The 16,855-nt window shown below is 39.0% G+C and overlaps 1 protein-coding gene across 5 annotated transcripts in view; it reads left to right on the top strand.

Moving 5' to 3' along the window:
- Positions 1-16,855, top strand: part of SMARCA2 (SWI/SNF related BAF chromatin remodeling complex subunit ATPase 2) — a 131,688-nt gene that overhangs the window by 64,891 nt on the left and 49,942 nt on the right. For 3 of the 5 annotated variants that reach the window (XM_083352521.1, XM_083352523.1, XM_083352524.1), the window contains 8 exons: positions 657-717; positions 5,084-5,184; positions 5,326-5,473; positions 8,153-8,316; positions 9,926-9,992; positions 10,707-10,817; positions 13,461-13,703; positions 14,585-14,698. In XM_083352521.1, coding sequence (XP_083208647.1) covers positions 657-717; positions 5,084-5,184; positions 5,326-5,473; positions 8,153-8,316; positions 9,926-9,992; positions 10,707-10,817; positions 13,461-13,703; positions 14,585-14,698 — 1,009 coding nt within the window. Of the gene's footprint in view, positions 1-656; positions 722-5,083; positions 5,185-5,325; positions 5,474-8,152; positions 8,317-8,746; positions 8,764-9,925; positions 9,993-10,706; positions 10,818-13,460; positions 13,704-14,584; positions 14,699-16,855 lie in introns of those variants that run through there. The other 2 variants (XM_083352522.1, XM_083352525.1) reach the window with 2 other exon arrangements.

The following is a 16,855-nucleotide window of genomic DNA, read 5'->3' as shown; positions in this document are numbered from 1 at the left end:
TTTATTTTAGTTTACATATATGTAAATGGTTCTAAACTAGTGGTGGCATTCAAATATGTGAATAACCAGTTCTCTGTGTGGATGCTGCTTCTGGAAGTCCATTCTGGCCCTGGGCAACAAAAAAATTAGCTACCGGTTCTGCCAAAGTGGTGCAAATTGGCTAAATCCCACCACTGTTCTAAACCCTATCCATATTAGTGTTGTAGGTTTTTTATGTATTGTGTTTGATCAGTGTTTGCTCAAAAATTTGCAGCTTTTATTATCTGCAACAAGCTTTAATATGCAGCTTTACTACTATATGTTTATTAAAATGTAGTTATTTCTAAATACACAACCTTCTTAAATATTTACTTATGGAGGGGTGCATTTTTCTGAGAAAGGCAACCCCGAGCACATTTTTGAGCAGAACATGATGGATGTAAGTAAACACTGCCCATTGTGACTAGTTGTTGTGGAGCAATAATTTTAGCACTTTGAGCCAATTTGTCTCCTCTGGAAGTCCATGAATGATTTCTCCCATAATTGATTTCTTTGACATCTTTAATATTATTTTCGTACTTCTCTGAAATACTTTTTTTGTTAGAAATATTTTAAAAGGGTTGCTATTTTGGAGGAATTCCCTTACTCAGCTGTTGCACCTGCTTCTTCCTCACCAGTTATGAAGTTGCCCCCAGATCAGACAGTGAAGATGAAAGTGGATCAGAATATGAAGAAGATGTAAGTGAACACTGTCTCTTGATGCAGCTCTTTTATCTGGAAGAATTTTTTTTTATACCAGAGAGTAAGAATAAGTATACAAAAAATAAATATGTTATGTTGTATACTATTTACAAATATTGTAATTATAGGTACAACTCTGTAATACTGCAAGATAAATACCTGATTAGACTATCACAGTCTATTGTGCTTGGGGTTACCTTTGCAAAGCTACAGTTGGTAGCTGCCTACATGCTGAGGGCTGAGAGCATCTTCAACGAGCTTCATTGATATTGGCCACTCTCTTGGTTGCCAGAGGGCTTCAGGGTACCATTCAGAGTTCTGACCTTTACAGCTCCTTTTTGGCTTGGATCCAAGGTATCTGTCAGAACCCACTCCAATCCACATCTTAAGAAAGTAAGACAAGATTGTCCAAGCAGGAACTTTTATAAGACATAGATGATAGAAGGTATAATAGACAGGATCTGAAAAATCTCCTCACAGATCGATATTTTTAAAGTGTCCCCAAGCAAAACCCCACCCCTCAGTTCATTTGGTCAGTTCTGGATCAATCAAGTTTCAGGTGGCAAGCCTCTCGTGGGAAAGGGAGAACCATCAGTCCATTCGTAGCACAATCACTCCCTCCCCTTCACATTCCATCTGGAGAAACAAACCAGAATTCCCCCACCCCCTTTCTTAGTTGCTCATAAGGTCAGAGAGAGAGAATGCCCCTGATCGATCTTATTGTGATGGGCAACAGGCAGGCTAAACAAAAAGTTACATCTAAGGAGAGAAAATGGAGGCAATAAACTCCCATGTTTATTCCCTTTCCTCCTTGGGAATGGCAGAATCCAAGGGGGAGTGAGATTTGGGTTTGCACAGAAAGAGTGTTAGAAATGAAATATAAATGCATTCTGACAGTATCTTCAAGACTACCTTCTCCAGGTAGAGCCATCTTATGTGGTGTGTTGTGGCAGCTGTGTTTTGTATCATTGGTAGTTGTGGAATAATCCTCAAAGGTAGCCTCAGGTAGAACACATTGCAGTAGTTTATCCTGGTTATCTATCCCCAGTATCAGTAAGGTTGAGGCTGGAGGGCCCAAGGGTAATGTTTCTTAGTTATGAACTCCAGTCTGCCTACCAAGGCTAAACAGCACAAACACAACTGAGGGTGGAGGTTCGTTCTCTGAGCTTGTAGGTTGGTTTCTTTTTTTTTTTTATTGAAAAGTTTTAAGATACAATTTTCCTTTAAAAAATCCCCCCTTCCCCCTCCCTCCTCCCCCCCTCCCCCCCTCCCCCCCTCCCCCCCTCCCCCCCCCGACTTCCCAGAGCTAAATACAAGGTATATATATAAAAAGCAATCATAAACAATCATATACTAACAACTATAAACTCTAAAATCCATCACTCTCTAGCTTATATAGGATAAAACAAGCCTTAGTAATATTGAATATATATAAAAAAAACTAAAATAAGAAAAGAAAAAAAAATGAAAGAAGACTTATTCAAATGCTACATAAAACTTCTTAACCCTATACTTGTTCTGGATAAACTCAATCCATTTTCTCCATTCCATAATATAGCGTTCTTGCGAATGATCTTTCAAATAGGCCGAAATCTTCGCCATCTCTGCCAGGTCGGAAACCTTTAAAGTCCACTCTTCTATGGTCGGCAGTTCCTCTTTCTTCCAATATTGGCCTATCAAAAGTCTTACTAGGTTGGTTTCTGAACGTTTTGTTACCAGGCTAAATTAGGGGTCCCCAACCTCCGGTCCATGGACCGGTACCGGGCCCCAGCATGCCAGCAACCGGTCCGCACAAACAAGCAAAGCCCCATCCGTGGTATGCAGGCAGCACACAAAACTATGCACTCTCCGGTCCGTGGAAAAACCTTTCTCCACGGAACCAGTCCCTGGTCCCCAAAAGGTTGAGGACCTCTGGGCTAGATGAAATTTTCAATGTAATTTAGGGATATCAATGTTGGTGTTCTCCTGCTTATGAGGGCTTCATGTGGTCAGTAGGTCTTGTGATCACACAAAGCTCTTAGAAGCAGAAGAACACCAACTCTGACACCCCCTAAACTCCGCTGAAGACATTACCTAGCCTGGTAACAAAACATTCAGGAACCAACCCACAAGCTCAGCGAATCAACCTTCACCCTCATCCTACACCCAAGCCACAGAAATTTCCCACTATTGCAAACAGACACAATTCTTCTGGAAAGCGAGAAAGACTCAAAGTTATCCAAGCTGGTAGTGTCCATCGTTAGTGTATTTAGGCATCATATTGTTTGGTACTAATTTCTTTGGTTTTATGAACGATCAGATGTATTTATTTATTTTATTATTGTATGTTATATATTATTTTACTTTACTGTTTTAATTTGCCGTGAGGTTGTATAATTTAGAACAGGAATAGAAATTTCAATAAATAAAGAAACAAAAAACCTAATTAAAATAGATTCCACCGCGTATCATGCCAGTCTCCCAGTTTCTTTATACTATAAAAATAATAAGCCATAATAATACTAATTTGTGTGACTCTTCTTGTCTAAATAAAATATTTCAATTGAGTCGTAAATTACAATACCATAACCTAATTAACCTAGCTGGGAAAAATAGCTAGTTATAAATCTTTTAAGCAACTGAAGGATGTCAGATTTCTTTTTGATTACTGATGGTTGTTGATCACAATAAGTAATGGGGTCTAGTTTGAAAGATATTGCAGTTCATCAAAATGGATGTAGGTTGCTAATTCTTGATATAATTTGTAATAAGCCACCTTGGATATTTTTCCTTCATACAATTTGTATGAAAACTATTACGTATATTTTAATGAGTTTCTTATGAAATGGTTTACCAGTAGAAGAGGAAAGGTAGCGTGTGTGTGTGTGTTGTGGGGGAGGGGGTTGTTTTGTTTTTGTTTTGTGATGCTAGCAGCCAAGGATGTATTCAGCAATTTTTATTTTATTTATTTATTTATTTATTTATTTTATTTTATTTCCATTTATATCCCGCCCTTCTCCGAAGACTCAGGGCGGCTTACAAGCTTAGCAGTAGCCTTCATTCTATGTATATGCCTGCTTATTAGGGCTTTCACACACACACCCCAAGCGGCATTATTACAAAGTCAGCTTAATTGCCCCCAACAATCTGGGTCCTCATTTTACCTACCTCGGAAGGATGGAAGGCTGAGTCAACCTTGAGCCTGGTGGGACGCGAACCTGCACTAATTGCAGGCAGCTGGTGTTACTTAAGGAGGAATTAGCCCACTGCTCCACCAAGGCTAAAACTGCTGTTAAAACTACTGCCAGTAATCATTAGGGAAGTAGATATGCATTGTTATAGAGCAACAGAAGGGAAAGTGCTTTGAGTTTTTATTAAATCTGTAAGATTTATTTACTGTACCTTTTTTTTTTGCTTTTGCTTTGGGATCTCCCTCCCTCCCCTTCCTCTTCCTCCCTCCCTTCCTCCCAGTCTTACTTTTGCTAATCCATCCTTTCCATTACAGAGGCTTATGGTTCTGACCCAGCAGAATAATTTTTTTAGGGACTAAGGAGACGAGAAGACCAATAGAATGGGACCTATCCTATCCACAAAACTCTGAATTCTTCCCAATTGTGGTTAAAAGTAAAAAATGTTTAAGTCACCTGAGGTATATATGGTGGAAAAACTGTGAGAAATACCACACGTGGAATACATGCCAGATATTCTTATGTGGCAAGATGTTCCCCATACTGTATTCTCTCTTCTCTGGTCCTCAGAAGTTGAGTAATATGAAAGTGCTTTTTCATAGGAATTTTTTTTTGGATTGAACTTGACCACAGAAGTAATTTGGAATCCTAAAACCTCTGCACAGTGACTTGGATTAGTTCTGAATTCTAGTCCTGCCTTTAGCATAGGAAAAACTGGCTGGGTGACTTTAGCCAGTCACACTCTCCCCGCACAATCTACTTTACAGGGATATTGTTTTCCCAATAGGAGGAGGAAAGGGTATTAGATATGTTTGCCACCTTACATTATTTATAAAACTAATAAAGCCAGGATAAAAAAAAAATCCTCAAAACAATCCCACAAAACAGAATTTTCACCTCCACCTGTTACTTTAAAAGCCTCAGAAATCATAGGTGGCAAACTTATTTATTCATATTGGAAAATTATAAAACCAATTTCTTATAATCAGGCTCGACTTTTTTATTTATTTATTTTAGTAACGAATGCTACCTGTATAAATCTCAGTGGGGCAGTTTCTTGTTTTATGAGGCAGAGGAAATTGGAGAGGGAAGCAAAACATAATGGAAAACTGGGCTGGCTTTTAGAGTTCTTGCAGATAAGTGTTTCATGTGGGGATTGACTTCAGGGGTTGTGTTGTTGTTGTTTTTTCCCGCAGGAAGATGAAGATGAATCAAGTAGACAAGAAACAGATGAAAAGATACATCTGGATCCCAACAATGAAGATGTTTCAGAAAAAGACGCTAAACAAATCATTGAGTGAGTAATGTGGGAGAGCAGAGAGAGCAAAAGCATTTTACACACTCCTCTTTCTGCACCAGGTTTCTGCACGTTTAAGCAATAAAATGGCAAACTAGTCATCAATGTGAAATTAAAAATGAACCATCCCTTGCTTTATAGGACAGCCAAACAAGATGTGGATGATGAGTACAGCATGCAGTACAGCGCCAGAGGATCTCAGTCTTACTATACAGTGGCTCATGCAATTGCTGAGAGAGTGGAAAAGCAGTCCTCTCTCCTCATCAACGGCACCCTGAAACATTACCAGGCAAGCACCGGAAATTGCTTTTACAGGAACTTCATTTGAATTTTGAATTTGAATTTTATTGAATTTATATACCGCCCTTTTCCGTAGGACTCAGGGCGGTTTACAGGGTATATAAAACAACAATACAAAAATTAAAAACATTTAAAAAGATTAAATTAAATCCCTGAAAAATATAAAACCCCAATTAAAACTCAGCCTGCGCCGGAAAGCTCGAAGAGCCAGGTCTTCAGGTCTCGGCGAAATGATCGAAGGTCGGGGGCAGTCCTAAGCTCCACGGGCAGCTGGTTCCAAAGGGCAGGCGCCCCCTCAGAGAAGGCCCTCCCCCTGGGTGTTATCTGCCGGCATTCTTTTACCGGTGGCACCCTGAGAAGGCCCTCCCTGTGGGAGCGCACAGGACGAAGGGAACTTCATGCCAGGGATCCCTAAACCGTCCCTTAATTAGTCTCCTAAAAAAAAAAAGCTGGACTATTTCAGATTTACCAAATCATTCTGTTAAGATATGGGATGATTTGTGAATTCTACCCTTGAATATTTTTTAATATTTTTAGAACACATAACACATTAAAAAGCATACCTCCCTTCCTTCATTGTCTGGTCCATATTTTGAAGCACACCAGATTCTGGCTATTTCTCCACTGAATTGCCTGCATAAGTCTCAACTTTGATAGTTAAGGCTTCCTTCATTTATCCTAGGTTTTCCTAGGACAGGGTTTGAAAACATTTTGCTTTTGAGAGTTCCCTTGAAAGCCGGTAACGGCTTCAAGTGCCCATTTTTCTTAACAATGGTGCTTGTATGAACTCATACTTCTGGACTGGTAGCAGGCCAAAAATCAGTGTATGTATCATGCAAATTTCAGCCCAAGGATCGTGCGAAGTAACGTTACGGACCAGGCTCAAGCTGATCCCAGTTCCTCTTTCCTGGATATCTTTAGGCCTTGATTTGGGGTAGGCATACAAGAAGCTCAGCCATGATTGTTTATTCTATGTTGTAAGGTTGAATTAATAGAATCTGGCAAATCTGAAAATATTTCTCCCATCCTTTCCTTTTGCTATCTGGAAAACTAGGGGGGGTCCCTACTCAAAAACCTTCCACACCTCTCCTTTTGTGGGCTGAGAAATCTTCACCAGTTGTCAAGCTGGCAGCTTTTCCTCCTGTTTCCCAAGTTTACAAGGCCTTTCTCGTAAACAAACATTTTACATTACATTTACCAGTGCTAATCTTTTGTTTAGCTAATGACACTTAAAAAATGTTTTTTTTACCTGTTATTGTTGAAGCAGCAGTTGATAAAGCCAGTGAGTAGCATTGCTGCAGATTGGCACCGGGGTTGCCCTGTCTGTCATAACTGTAACGTCAAGGATATCGAAAAATCAGAAAACTGCTTTACCAAGTAAAGCCGGTATTCCATTTAGAGTGATATTATTAAGACTGTCTATATAGCTGTTGTCTGGGATTGAATTGGCATCATGCTATACAACTGCATGATAGCATTCTCTTTATATTCACTTTGCTGAATATAATCTGTCCCAGTAATTAAATTGCCCCAACCACGTTTTGTGCGTTTTCAGAGATATAAAGTTTAGCACAAACCTTCATGCTTTGATGTGCAGTCACAATCTGAACTGAATCTAAACAATAAAATAGACCAATAGGATGTGTAAAAGGTGCACAGCCTAAATCCCTAGGCTCACGGGGCAGCCTTAGAATCTTGATGGAACTCTTCCAAAAGTGGCATTTTTGAATCAGATGGGTGAGAAAAATTACGAAATGCGTGAGGTATGATTACACATATAGCATTTCGGTTAATTTTCATTAAATTTAAATGAATCAAATAAGACAGATCATTTTGTTTTGATGTTATCATCTCATTCTATAACTTTTTATTTGTTGTTCTTACTATGATTTGTCACTGGATGTTCAGACTGGATTGGGCATTTTTATCTACCTATTTAGTCTTATCCAATGACCTGGAATAGTGTTGTTGTTGTTGTTGTTGTTATTTGGGTTGTGTCCTTTTGGAGGGCAGTTTCTAGCACACCGTTCAGATTGGTTTGAAAATTGCTTAGCTCTCCTGGGAAACATGAATAGAAAATTAAACTAGTGAAGGAAAGTATGAGAGAACGTATGTTCTGAAGTCTGACTTTGTATTGGACTAATTGTTATTTTTGAAATCCACTTCATTTAGCTGCAATGTTTCATTGACTACTTCTACCAGTTAAAAATGTGAAAGTAACCTTGTTTTGTTGCAACACAGCAATATTGAATCAATTCTATCATTTATAATTCATTTTCAAACAATATTCAGGACAGTTTCATTGTAATGTGCAAGTTGGAGATTAGGAACTGTACTGTATTGCTCTAAATGCTATCAAATAGATCTATAGCACCATGAAAATATAAATTTGAAGCCTATGCTGACTACTGAAAGCTTGAACTATGTCACAATGTGGGCCGTATTAATATTTAACACTGCCTGAACCACAGATTGGTTTTCAGAGCAAAAGAATACTAAGACTTGGAATGTATAGCAACAGTTATTCTTGTAAGGGAGATTTTTGATGTTTTCTTTATCATTATGCTACTTGCAGTCAGCACCAAAGCACTATAACTCCAAAGCAGAGATGTTAAAATAAGAAAATATTACTGTTACAGATAACTGAGGCAATTTTATTGTATTTCAGGTCCAGGGCCTGGAATGGATGGTTTCCTTGTATAATAACAATTTGAATGGAATTTTAGCTGACGAAATGGGGCTAGGAAAGACCATACAGACGATTGCGCTCATCACTTACCTGATGGACCACAAAAGGCTTAATGGACCTTATCTCATCATTGTTCCCCTCTCGTAAGTAGGCAAATTCTTCCTAATGATATTTTCCTGTGATTGGTTCATTAACAACATGTACTTTTTTTCTTTACCTTTAATGACTGAATAAAGCACACACTAGAGTATGCTGCCTGCATGTTATGGATTGCCTTCCCTTCCTTATGTATGGATTTTGTGAGATTGGAAACCAGATAGCTTATAGCAGTTGAAATGTACAGTATTGCATCTTTTAGTCACCCTAACTCTATTCACAAGACAGAACATGTTTTTTTTTACCTGAGACTGGCTGCATTCCAAAATATCCTTCTTGAGGATTCTCACATTCTTCTTGAGAGTTACTCAAATCTTTTTTGTCCCACCAGCCACAAATTTTGGATATGCTGGGACTACAACTCCACAAATTCCCGGTTAACTTATGCTGAATGAGAATTGTGGAATTGCAATGCTGCTCATTTGGTGATTGTGGTGATTATCATTTTTCTTCCTTAACTAATCCATCTTTGCAATTAATCAAGTGTCAGTATAAAATTGGTTTTGAAAGAAATAACTGTAAACCCCGTTTTGCTCTGTTGTCTCTCATGCAATCTTTGAAAAGATTCTTGTAAGGCCAATAATTTTAATTAAAATCAGCTATGCCACTTTAAAGTCAGATATCTGTTTATACATGTGCTGCAATATGTCTGCAGGTTTGGTTTTATAGTCTCTCCAATCAAACGTATTGGCTGAGATTTTGCATCAGAATAAATAACTATCAGTGAACCATATTATGGTTTATTGTGGCTGCAACAATTATATTATTTAACAGTTAGGCATACGTTTGAGGTATCCATTGGTGGAGAGAAAGCTATAGAACTGCAGATTATCTGTCTTTGGAATAAAGAAATAGGAATATCAAGAGAATTTTTTTTTCTTCCGTAGGCCTGATTATTTTCTTTTAACCTGCACAATGTGTTCTGATACATTTCCAAATTTTTCATTTGTCAGAATCCTTTTGATCTTTGCATTAAACATGTGCTGATCTTTTGACACATCCATGCACATAAGAATACTGCTGATGGTGTTAGCGTATGTGTTTAGAAACCCAGCTAGACACCCAGTATATAGGACCAGTGTGCACATTTTCTGTGTGTATTAATTGAGGTTTCTGTTTTTTAAAGAGAACTTGGAAGCAAGGATCTAAGTATAAAAATGCATTAGGACATGGGTAGGCAACCTTGGCTCTTTTATGACTTGTGGAAGTCCACGAGTCATAAAAGAGCCAAGGTTGCCTACCCCTGCGTTAGGAGTATATGTTATGTCATTGCTTCTTTCAGCTTTGTGAATAGGCCCTTAAAAGTGAAGTTGAGATTCATAAAATCCACAAGAAATCAGTTTAGACTAGACTAGACAAGTTTATGTACACATAGAATAATTTTTTAGAAACAAATGGACAAATTCTGATCTGAAACCCAGGTAGCACTTTTGACATGATGGGAGAGCAATCCACTGTTACAGGAAGGAGGTGCAACGTGGTTTACAGGTTTCAATTTGTTAAAAACCTTGCATCTTGGAGATTAAAAACCAGGCTGCAGAATTTTATGTTTGATGCAGTTTTAATATACTGTGCAATCTTAAATCTTTTATATAGGACTTTATCCAACTGGACATACGAGTTTGACAAATGGGCCCCTTCTGTGGTGAAGATTTCTTACAAGGTTTGGATTTTTTATATATCAGTGTAAAGATGGCTAGCTATTCACTCAGGTTCACTGAGCAATTTTACTTGAACGTAAAGTGTTGCTGTGCTGTAGAAGTCTGTCCCCTGATTTGTAATATCCCACAAGTAATTTCAGGAATTGAAATACATAAGAAAATGGTTAATACTCATTCCATTGTGCTCTGTTCCAAGTAATCAGGATCATAATTACAATACATTAGTACATTCTTGCCTAGTTTTCTTTTTTTTTTAAAAAAAAAAAATGTAAATAATGTTAATGCCAGATTGTAGCATAGTGAATTAGTCCACATTGGAGTCCTTTAGTTACAGTTGTTGTTATAAAACAGGCTGGAGAGAGAGAGGGATGAGATTGACTGTAGCGTAAGACTGCTATCTGAGCGATGCTTTTTCAGTTGTTGTTGATCAACAGGGTGTCGCTTATTGATGAAAAGATTCATTGGGGGGGGGGGGTTCTGTCAATGAAAGACAAGAGGAAGTTAGTTTTTCCTCCTTACAGCAGACCTACTGAATGCATTTGTAAAGATCCCATCCACATTCCTTTTTCTCTTTGGCTTCCTCTTGAATGGATTAGAAATACTAATAATATATTAGGCACGCCCTGGTGCCCTTTTCTATCCATCTCCCAGCTATCCTTTTTTTTTTAGTGAATAATACCTTGATGCGATTTTTTTTCTTTCCCTTTTTTTTTCAGGGTACACCTGCTATGCGCCGATCGCTTGTACCTCAGCTACGTAGTGGGAAATTTAACGTTCTTTTGACTACATATGAATACATCATAAAGGACAAACACATTCTTGCTAAGGTACTATTATATTTGGGACTTTTCTTGATGGCTAGCTTTTTTTCTTTTTCTTTTTCTTTCTCTTTTTGGCTTCCTCCACTCTCAGTTAGCAAGGATTATACCAAACCTGAAGGGTCCATAATCACTATTGTCTTTAAAAGTTCTGTATTTTTCTAAATTGCTTTGCCTTTTTCCCATCCCATTCACCATCTCTGTTCCTGCTGTGTCCTTTCAGGATAGCCGGTGAGGGAAAAGATTTTGCTACCTATGGATCCCGTAAATTCCACACTGTTGTTTTTTTGTCAAGCAGAATAGCCACCACCACATCTCTCTGCTGTAACCCATTTACCTGGAACCCTGCTATTCCGTTTTTATCTGCAGCTCTTTGTTTCTGAGCATAGATGAATACAGTGAAAGGGGGGTAAAAAAGAATCGGGCTTTGTTATCGTTTTCCAGATGTAGAAAGATAACAGAGAACAGATTGAAATTTGAACCATCCATTTCACGTGTGTGTTAAGATACGGTAACTGAAAATCTTTTGAGCCCATCTTTGGAAATTACAATGTTTTCCAGAATTATTTTATTAAAGTAAAGGTAATTAAATAATGGAATCTACTATCATTTGTCATATCTCTCTCCAATTCCCTCTGCTGCATTTCAGAGCATGTACATTTTTTTTTTAAATCAGCAGCGTTTGCAATAGTAAACGTCAAAAAATTTCAAGCTATTTTTTCCCCTTTCTGGGAACCAGTATTAAAGAGCACTTTGCAAAATAAACTATCAAACCACCCCACAAAATACAGGTAGTCTTCAACTTAACAACCATTCATTTAGTGGCTATTCGACGTTACAATGTCACTGAAAAAATGCCTTGTGGCCGTTTTTTTACACTTACAATTGTTGCAGCATCCCCCTTGGTCACAGGATTAAAATTTGCTTGGGAAGTGCTTTGTATTAATGACAGCTACTGTGTCCGAGGGACGCAGTGGCTCAGTGGGTTAGGACGCTGAGCTTGTCGATCAGATGGTCGGCAGTTTGGCAGGTCAAATCCCGAGTGCCGCGTAACAGAGTGAGCGCCTGTTACTCGTCCCAGCTTCTGCCAACCTAGCAGTTCGAAAGCACGTAAAAATGCAAGTAGAAAAATAGGGACCACTATGGTGGGAAGGTAACAGCGTTCCGTGCGCCTTTGGCGTCTAGTCATGCTGTCCACATGACCACAGAGACGTCCTCGGACAAGCGCTGGCTCTTCGGCTTTGAAACGGAGATGAGCACCGGCCCCTAGAGTCGGAAACGACTAGCACGCATGTGCGGGGGAACATTTTACTTTACTGTGTCCTAGGATCATGTGATCACCTTTTGTGGCCTACTGACAAGCAGTGTCACTGGGGAAGCCAGCTTCACTTAACAACCATGTGACTAACTTAACAGCCACTGTGATTCACTTAACAAGTGTGTCACTTAGCAACATTAATTTTGGGTTCAACTGTGGTCATAAATTGAGGTGCTGAAATTCCACATTTGGAATTTCCATCTCTTCATACATTTGCATTGGGAGGCTCCCAATCCTCTCATATCAGTTTTAAGAAAGGTTTTTTTCCCCTGCCAGTTCAGTCAGCTGAATTTACTGTGGAGAATGTTAGTGCAAATGAAAGGAGGGCTAAATAAAAAATTGCCTGGAATTAAATATGTATGGTACTGGACACATAAAGCTCCTGATAATGTTTTTCAAGATTCCTCAATAAAATATTAAGGGGTACGGTCTCATTCATTCATTGACTCTGTTTCTTACTTCCTTACATTGTTCCTCCTCCCTTGCAAAGTGATACTAAGTATAAATGGATCAGGTTTCAGCAGCTCTTCCCAACTATACTGGGAACTAAAGTTTATTGGGCTGATACTTATTATATAACTGAATCTATTAAATTGCATCAATTCACCTTCTGGAATTTTCTTTGAGTCATGAACTTAATCTGCATTTAGCGTTTAAATGTATAAAATTAATTAAACATATAAGAATGTTTAATTAAAGGATGTGAAGCCAGTATTTTTATTTTCTTTCATTATCCATTACTGCATATGTCCCTGTGGAATAGTATCCCCCCTGCAAATTTGTATCGCCCCCACATTGGAGCATTCTTTAAAAACCTGTTTTTTCTCTTTGGCTTTGGTTAAAGGGTTTAATCCTTAAGGATTAACCTGGTTTAGGATGGATGGATAAGCCCCTATGAACTGTAACTAAGATTTTTCTTCCCTTGATTTGTCATGTTATGAGTGTTGCTCATTTTTATGGAGCTTTTGATCTTTTAACTTTGTGAAGCCACTCAGAGTTGGAGATGGATAGCTTAGGAATTTATGAATAAATAAATAAATAAATAAAATCAAGCCGTTCAGTCTAAATTTTATTGAGTATTTGCTTTTATATAGCATTATATTAATTTAATATGCCTTTGAAGGTAGACGTGATGCACTTTGTGAGGTACACTTGATGCATTCCAATTTTAGTGGCTGTTTGTTGATATTGTGCAAAAATATGTACTAATTATCACATACTTTGAAATTAAGTCCGAGTTTTGAAGGCTTGAGTTGTATCTAATCTTAATGATTTCACAGGTTAGAACCTCAATATAAATAATTTCCTACCAAGTATTTTCTGTGTTTCCACAGATTCGGTGGAAATATATGATTGTAGATGAAGGTCACCGAATGAAGAACCATCACTGTAAGCTGACTCAGGTGCTCAATACTCATTATGTGGCACCAAGAAGGATCCTCTTGACAGGAACGCCATTGCAAAACAAACTACCTGAACTTTGGGCTCTCCTTAATTTTCTCCTCCCCACGATTTTCAAGAGCTGCAGCACTTTTGAACAGTGGTTCAATGCTCCTTTTGCCATGACTGGAGAAAGGGTACTGAGCAATTTATTTTAAAAATGCTAGAGTAGCACGTTATATTAAATGGACAGTCTGTTTTATAGGAACTGGTATAGTACATCCATACAGTGAACTTTCTAATTAATGCATTCTTAATCTACTAAGTTATACCAACGAAGGGGAATATTTGTAGCGCAGGGTTGAAATGAGGGGTCCTTGGTACTCTCTGAGCTTGCTTCTTTTCTTGCAGACATTTCATTACCCTAAATAGGTAACATCATCAGGGCTACCAGTAGTAAGGCGTGCTCTTTGCTGCCTGTTTATATTCTGGTGTCTTGCCTGCCTGTCTGTCTGGGTGGGTGGGGGCGGTCTTTAAGGATTCTCTGGTTGGGTTGTTTACTAATGGCTCTTTGGCAGTTTCTTGATTGGGGTTGGTCTGAAGGTGACCTTGGAGTTAATCTATGCTGATCTGAGTGCTGATTACTCGTGGTGCTGGAGTCGTTTTCTCTTTGGGGCTAGTTGCTTGTCTCATTTGCATAGTTTATAGATGTTGTTAATGTCTGTGTGTCTATTGATGGCTGATTTGCCAGAGTGCCAATCTTCTAGACATTCCCTGGCATCCCTAAGACCGCCCCCACTACCTACACAGGCAAGACACCAGAATATAAACTGACAGCAAACAGTACTCCTTACTAGCACTGATGATATTACCTAGTTAGGGTAATGAAATGTTTGTAAGAAAACAAGCAAGCTCAGAGAGCACCAAGGACTCCTCACTACTAAGTTGTGTTAGTATATAAGAAGGCTTATAAAGAGTTTGTTAGCATTGAAAAATAATGAAATGTGTAAGTGTTGTTTTTAAAAGTGCTTCTCCCTCTCCCCCCCCCCTCTTTTCTCTTTTTAATCTTTACATTTAGGTGGATTTAAATGAGGAGGAAACTATTCTGATTATCCGGCGTCTCCATAAAGTTCTAAGACCTTTTTTGTTAAGAAGGTTGAAGAAAGAGGTCGAATCTCAGTTACCAGAAAAGGTTTGGGAAGATGAAGCTCTGTTAAATTACCTGTAGTAAATAAATATGGGTGCCACAGGTTGCAAAATGCCTGTGTCAGAACTTAGTCAACTTTGCCTGAAACTGCAGACATTTGGCCTGGGTCCTGAATCTTGCTTTACCTATTTTATACTGAGAGAATATCAGTAATGTAAAGTAGGAAATAATTTAGGGCTAGATCCATCCATTTAAAAACAATATGTATAGGTTGTTGTTGTTAGTTGCGAAGTCGTGTCCGACCCATCGCGACCCTATGGACAATGTTCCTCCAGGCCTTCCTGTCCTCTACCATCTTCTGGAGTCCATTTAAGCTCACGCCTACTGCTTCAGTGACTCCATCCAGCCACCTCATTCTCTGTCGTCCCCTTCTTCTATTGCCCTCAATCTTTCCCAGCATTAGGCTCTTCTCCAGTGAGTCCTTCCTTCTCATTAGATGGCCAAAGTATTTGAGTTTTAGCTTCAGGATCTGGCCTTCTAAAGAGAAGTCAGGGTTGATCTCCTCTAGGACTGACTGGTTTGATCGCATTGCAGTCCAAGGGACTCGCAGGAGTCTTCTCCAGCACCATAGTTCAAAGGCTTCAATTCTTTGGCGCTCAGTCTTTCTTATGGTCCAGCTTTCACTGCCATACATTGCAACTGGGAAGACCATAGCCTTGACTATACGCACTTTTGTTGGCAGGGTGATGTCTCTGCTTTTTAGTGTGCTGTCTAGATTTGCCATGGCTTTCCTCCCCAGGAGCAAGCGTCTTTTAATTTCTTGGCTACACTCCCCATCTGCAGTGATCTTGGAGCCCAGGAAAATAAAATCTGTCACTACCTCCATTTCTTCCCCATCTATTTGCCAGGAATTGAGAGGGCCAGATGCCATGATCTTGGTTTTCTTAATGTTTAGTTTCAACCCAAGTTTTGCACTCTCCTTCTTCACTCGCAACAAGAGGCTCTTTAGTTCCTCTTCACTTTCTGCCATTAGAGTGGTATCATCTGCATATCTTAGGTTGTTGATGTTTCTTCCGGCAATCTTAATTCCAACTTTTGATTCATCTAGCCCTGCCTTTCTCATGATGTGCTCTGCATATAAGTTAAATAGGCAAGGCGACAGTATACAGCCTTGCCGGACTCCTTTCCCAATTTTGAACCAATCAGTGGTTCCGTGTCCAGTTCTCACTGTTGCTTCTTGGCCTGCATATAGGTTTCTCAAGAGACAAATAAGATGGTCTGGTATGCCCATCTCTTTAAGGACTTGCCAGAGTTTGTTATGATCCACACAATCAAAGGCTTTAGCATAGTCAATGAAGCAGAAATAGATGTTTTTCTGGAACTCTCTAGCTTTCTCCATGATCCAGCGTATGTTAGCAATTTGATCTCTAGTTCCTCTGCCTCTTCAAAATCCTGCCTGTACTTCTGGTAGTTCTCGATCCACATACTGCTGGAGTCTAGCTTGTAGAATTTTAAGCATAACTTTACTAGCATGAGAAATGAGTGCAATGGTGCGATAGTTTGAACATTCTTTGGCACTGCCTTTCTTTGGAATTGGAATGTAAACTGATCTTTTCCAATCCTGTGGCCACTGTTGAGTTTTCCAAATTTGCTGGCAAATTGAGTGTAGCACTTTTACTGCATCGTCTTTTAAGATTTTGAATAGCTCAGCTGGAATACTGTCACCTCCACTAGCTTTGTTGTTGCTCAGCTTTTCTAAGGCCCACTTCACTTCACATTCTAGGATGTCTGGCTCGAGCTCAGTGACCACCTCATTGTGATTATCAGGGACGTTAAGCTCATTCTTGTATAGTTCTTCTGTGTAATTTTGCCACCTCTTCTTAATCTCTTCTGCTTCTGTTAGGTCCCTGCCATTTTGGTCCTTTATCATGCCCATTTTTGCATGAAACGTTCCCTTCATCTCTCCAATTTTCTTGAAAAGATCTCTGGTCCTCCCTATTCTATTGTTTTTTTCTATTTCTTTGCATTGTTCATTTAAGAAGGCATTCTTATCTCTTCTAGCTATTCTTTGGAATTCTGCATTTAATTGGGCATATCTTTCTTTTTCTCCCTTGCCTTTCGCTTCCCTCCTTTCCTCAGCTATTTGCAAAGCTTCCTCAGACAGCCATTTTGCTTTCTTGCATTTCTTTTTCTTTGGGATGG

Source organism: Vipera ursinii (assembly GCF_947247035.1).
Source record: "Vipera ursinii genome assembly, chromosome: 2".
Lineage (NCBI taxonomy): Eukaryota > Metazoa > Chordata > Lepidosauria > Squamata > Viperidae > Vipera > Vipera ursinii.
This window is presented reverse-complemented; position numbering and strand designations above follow the sequence as displayed.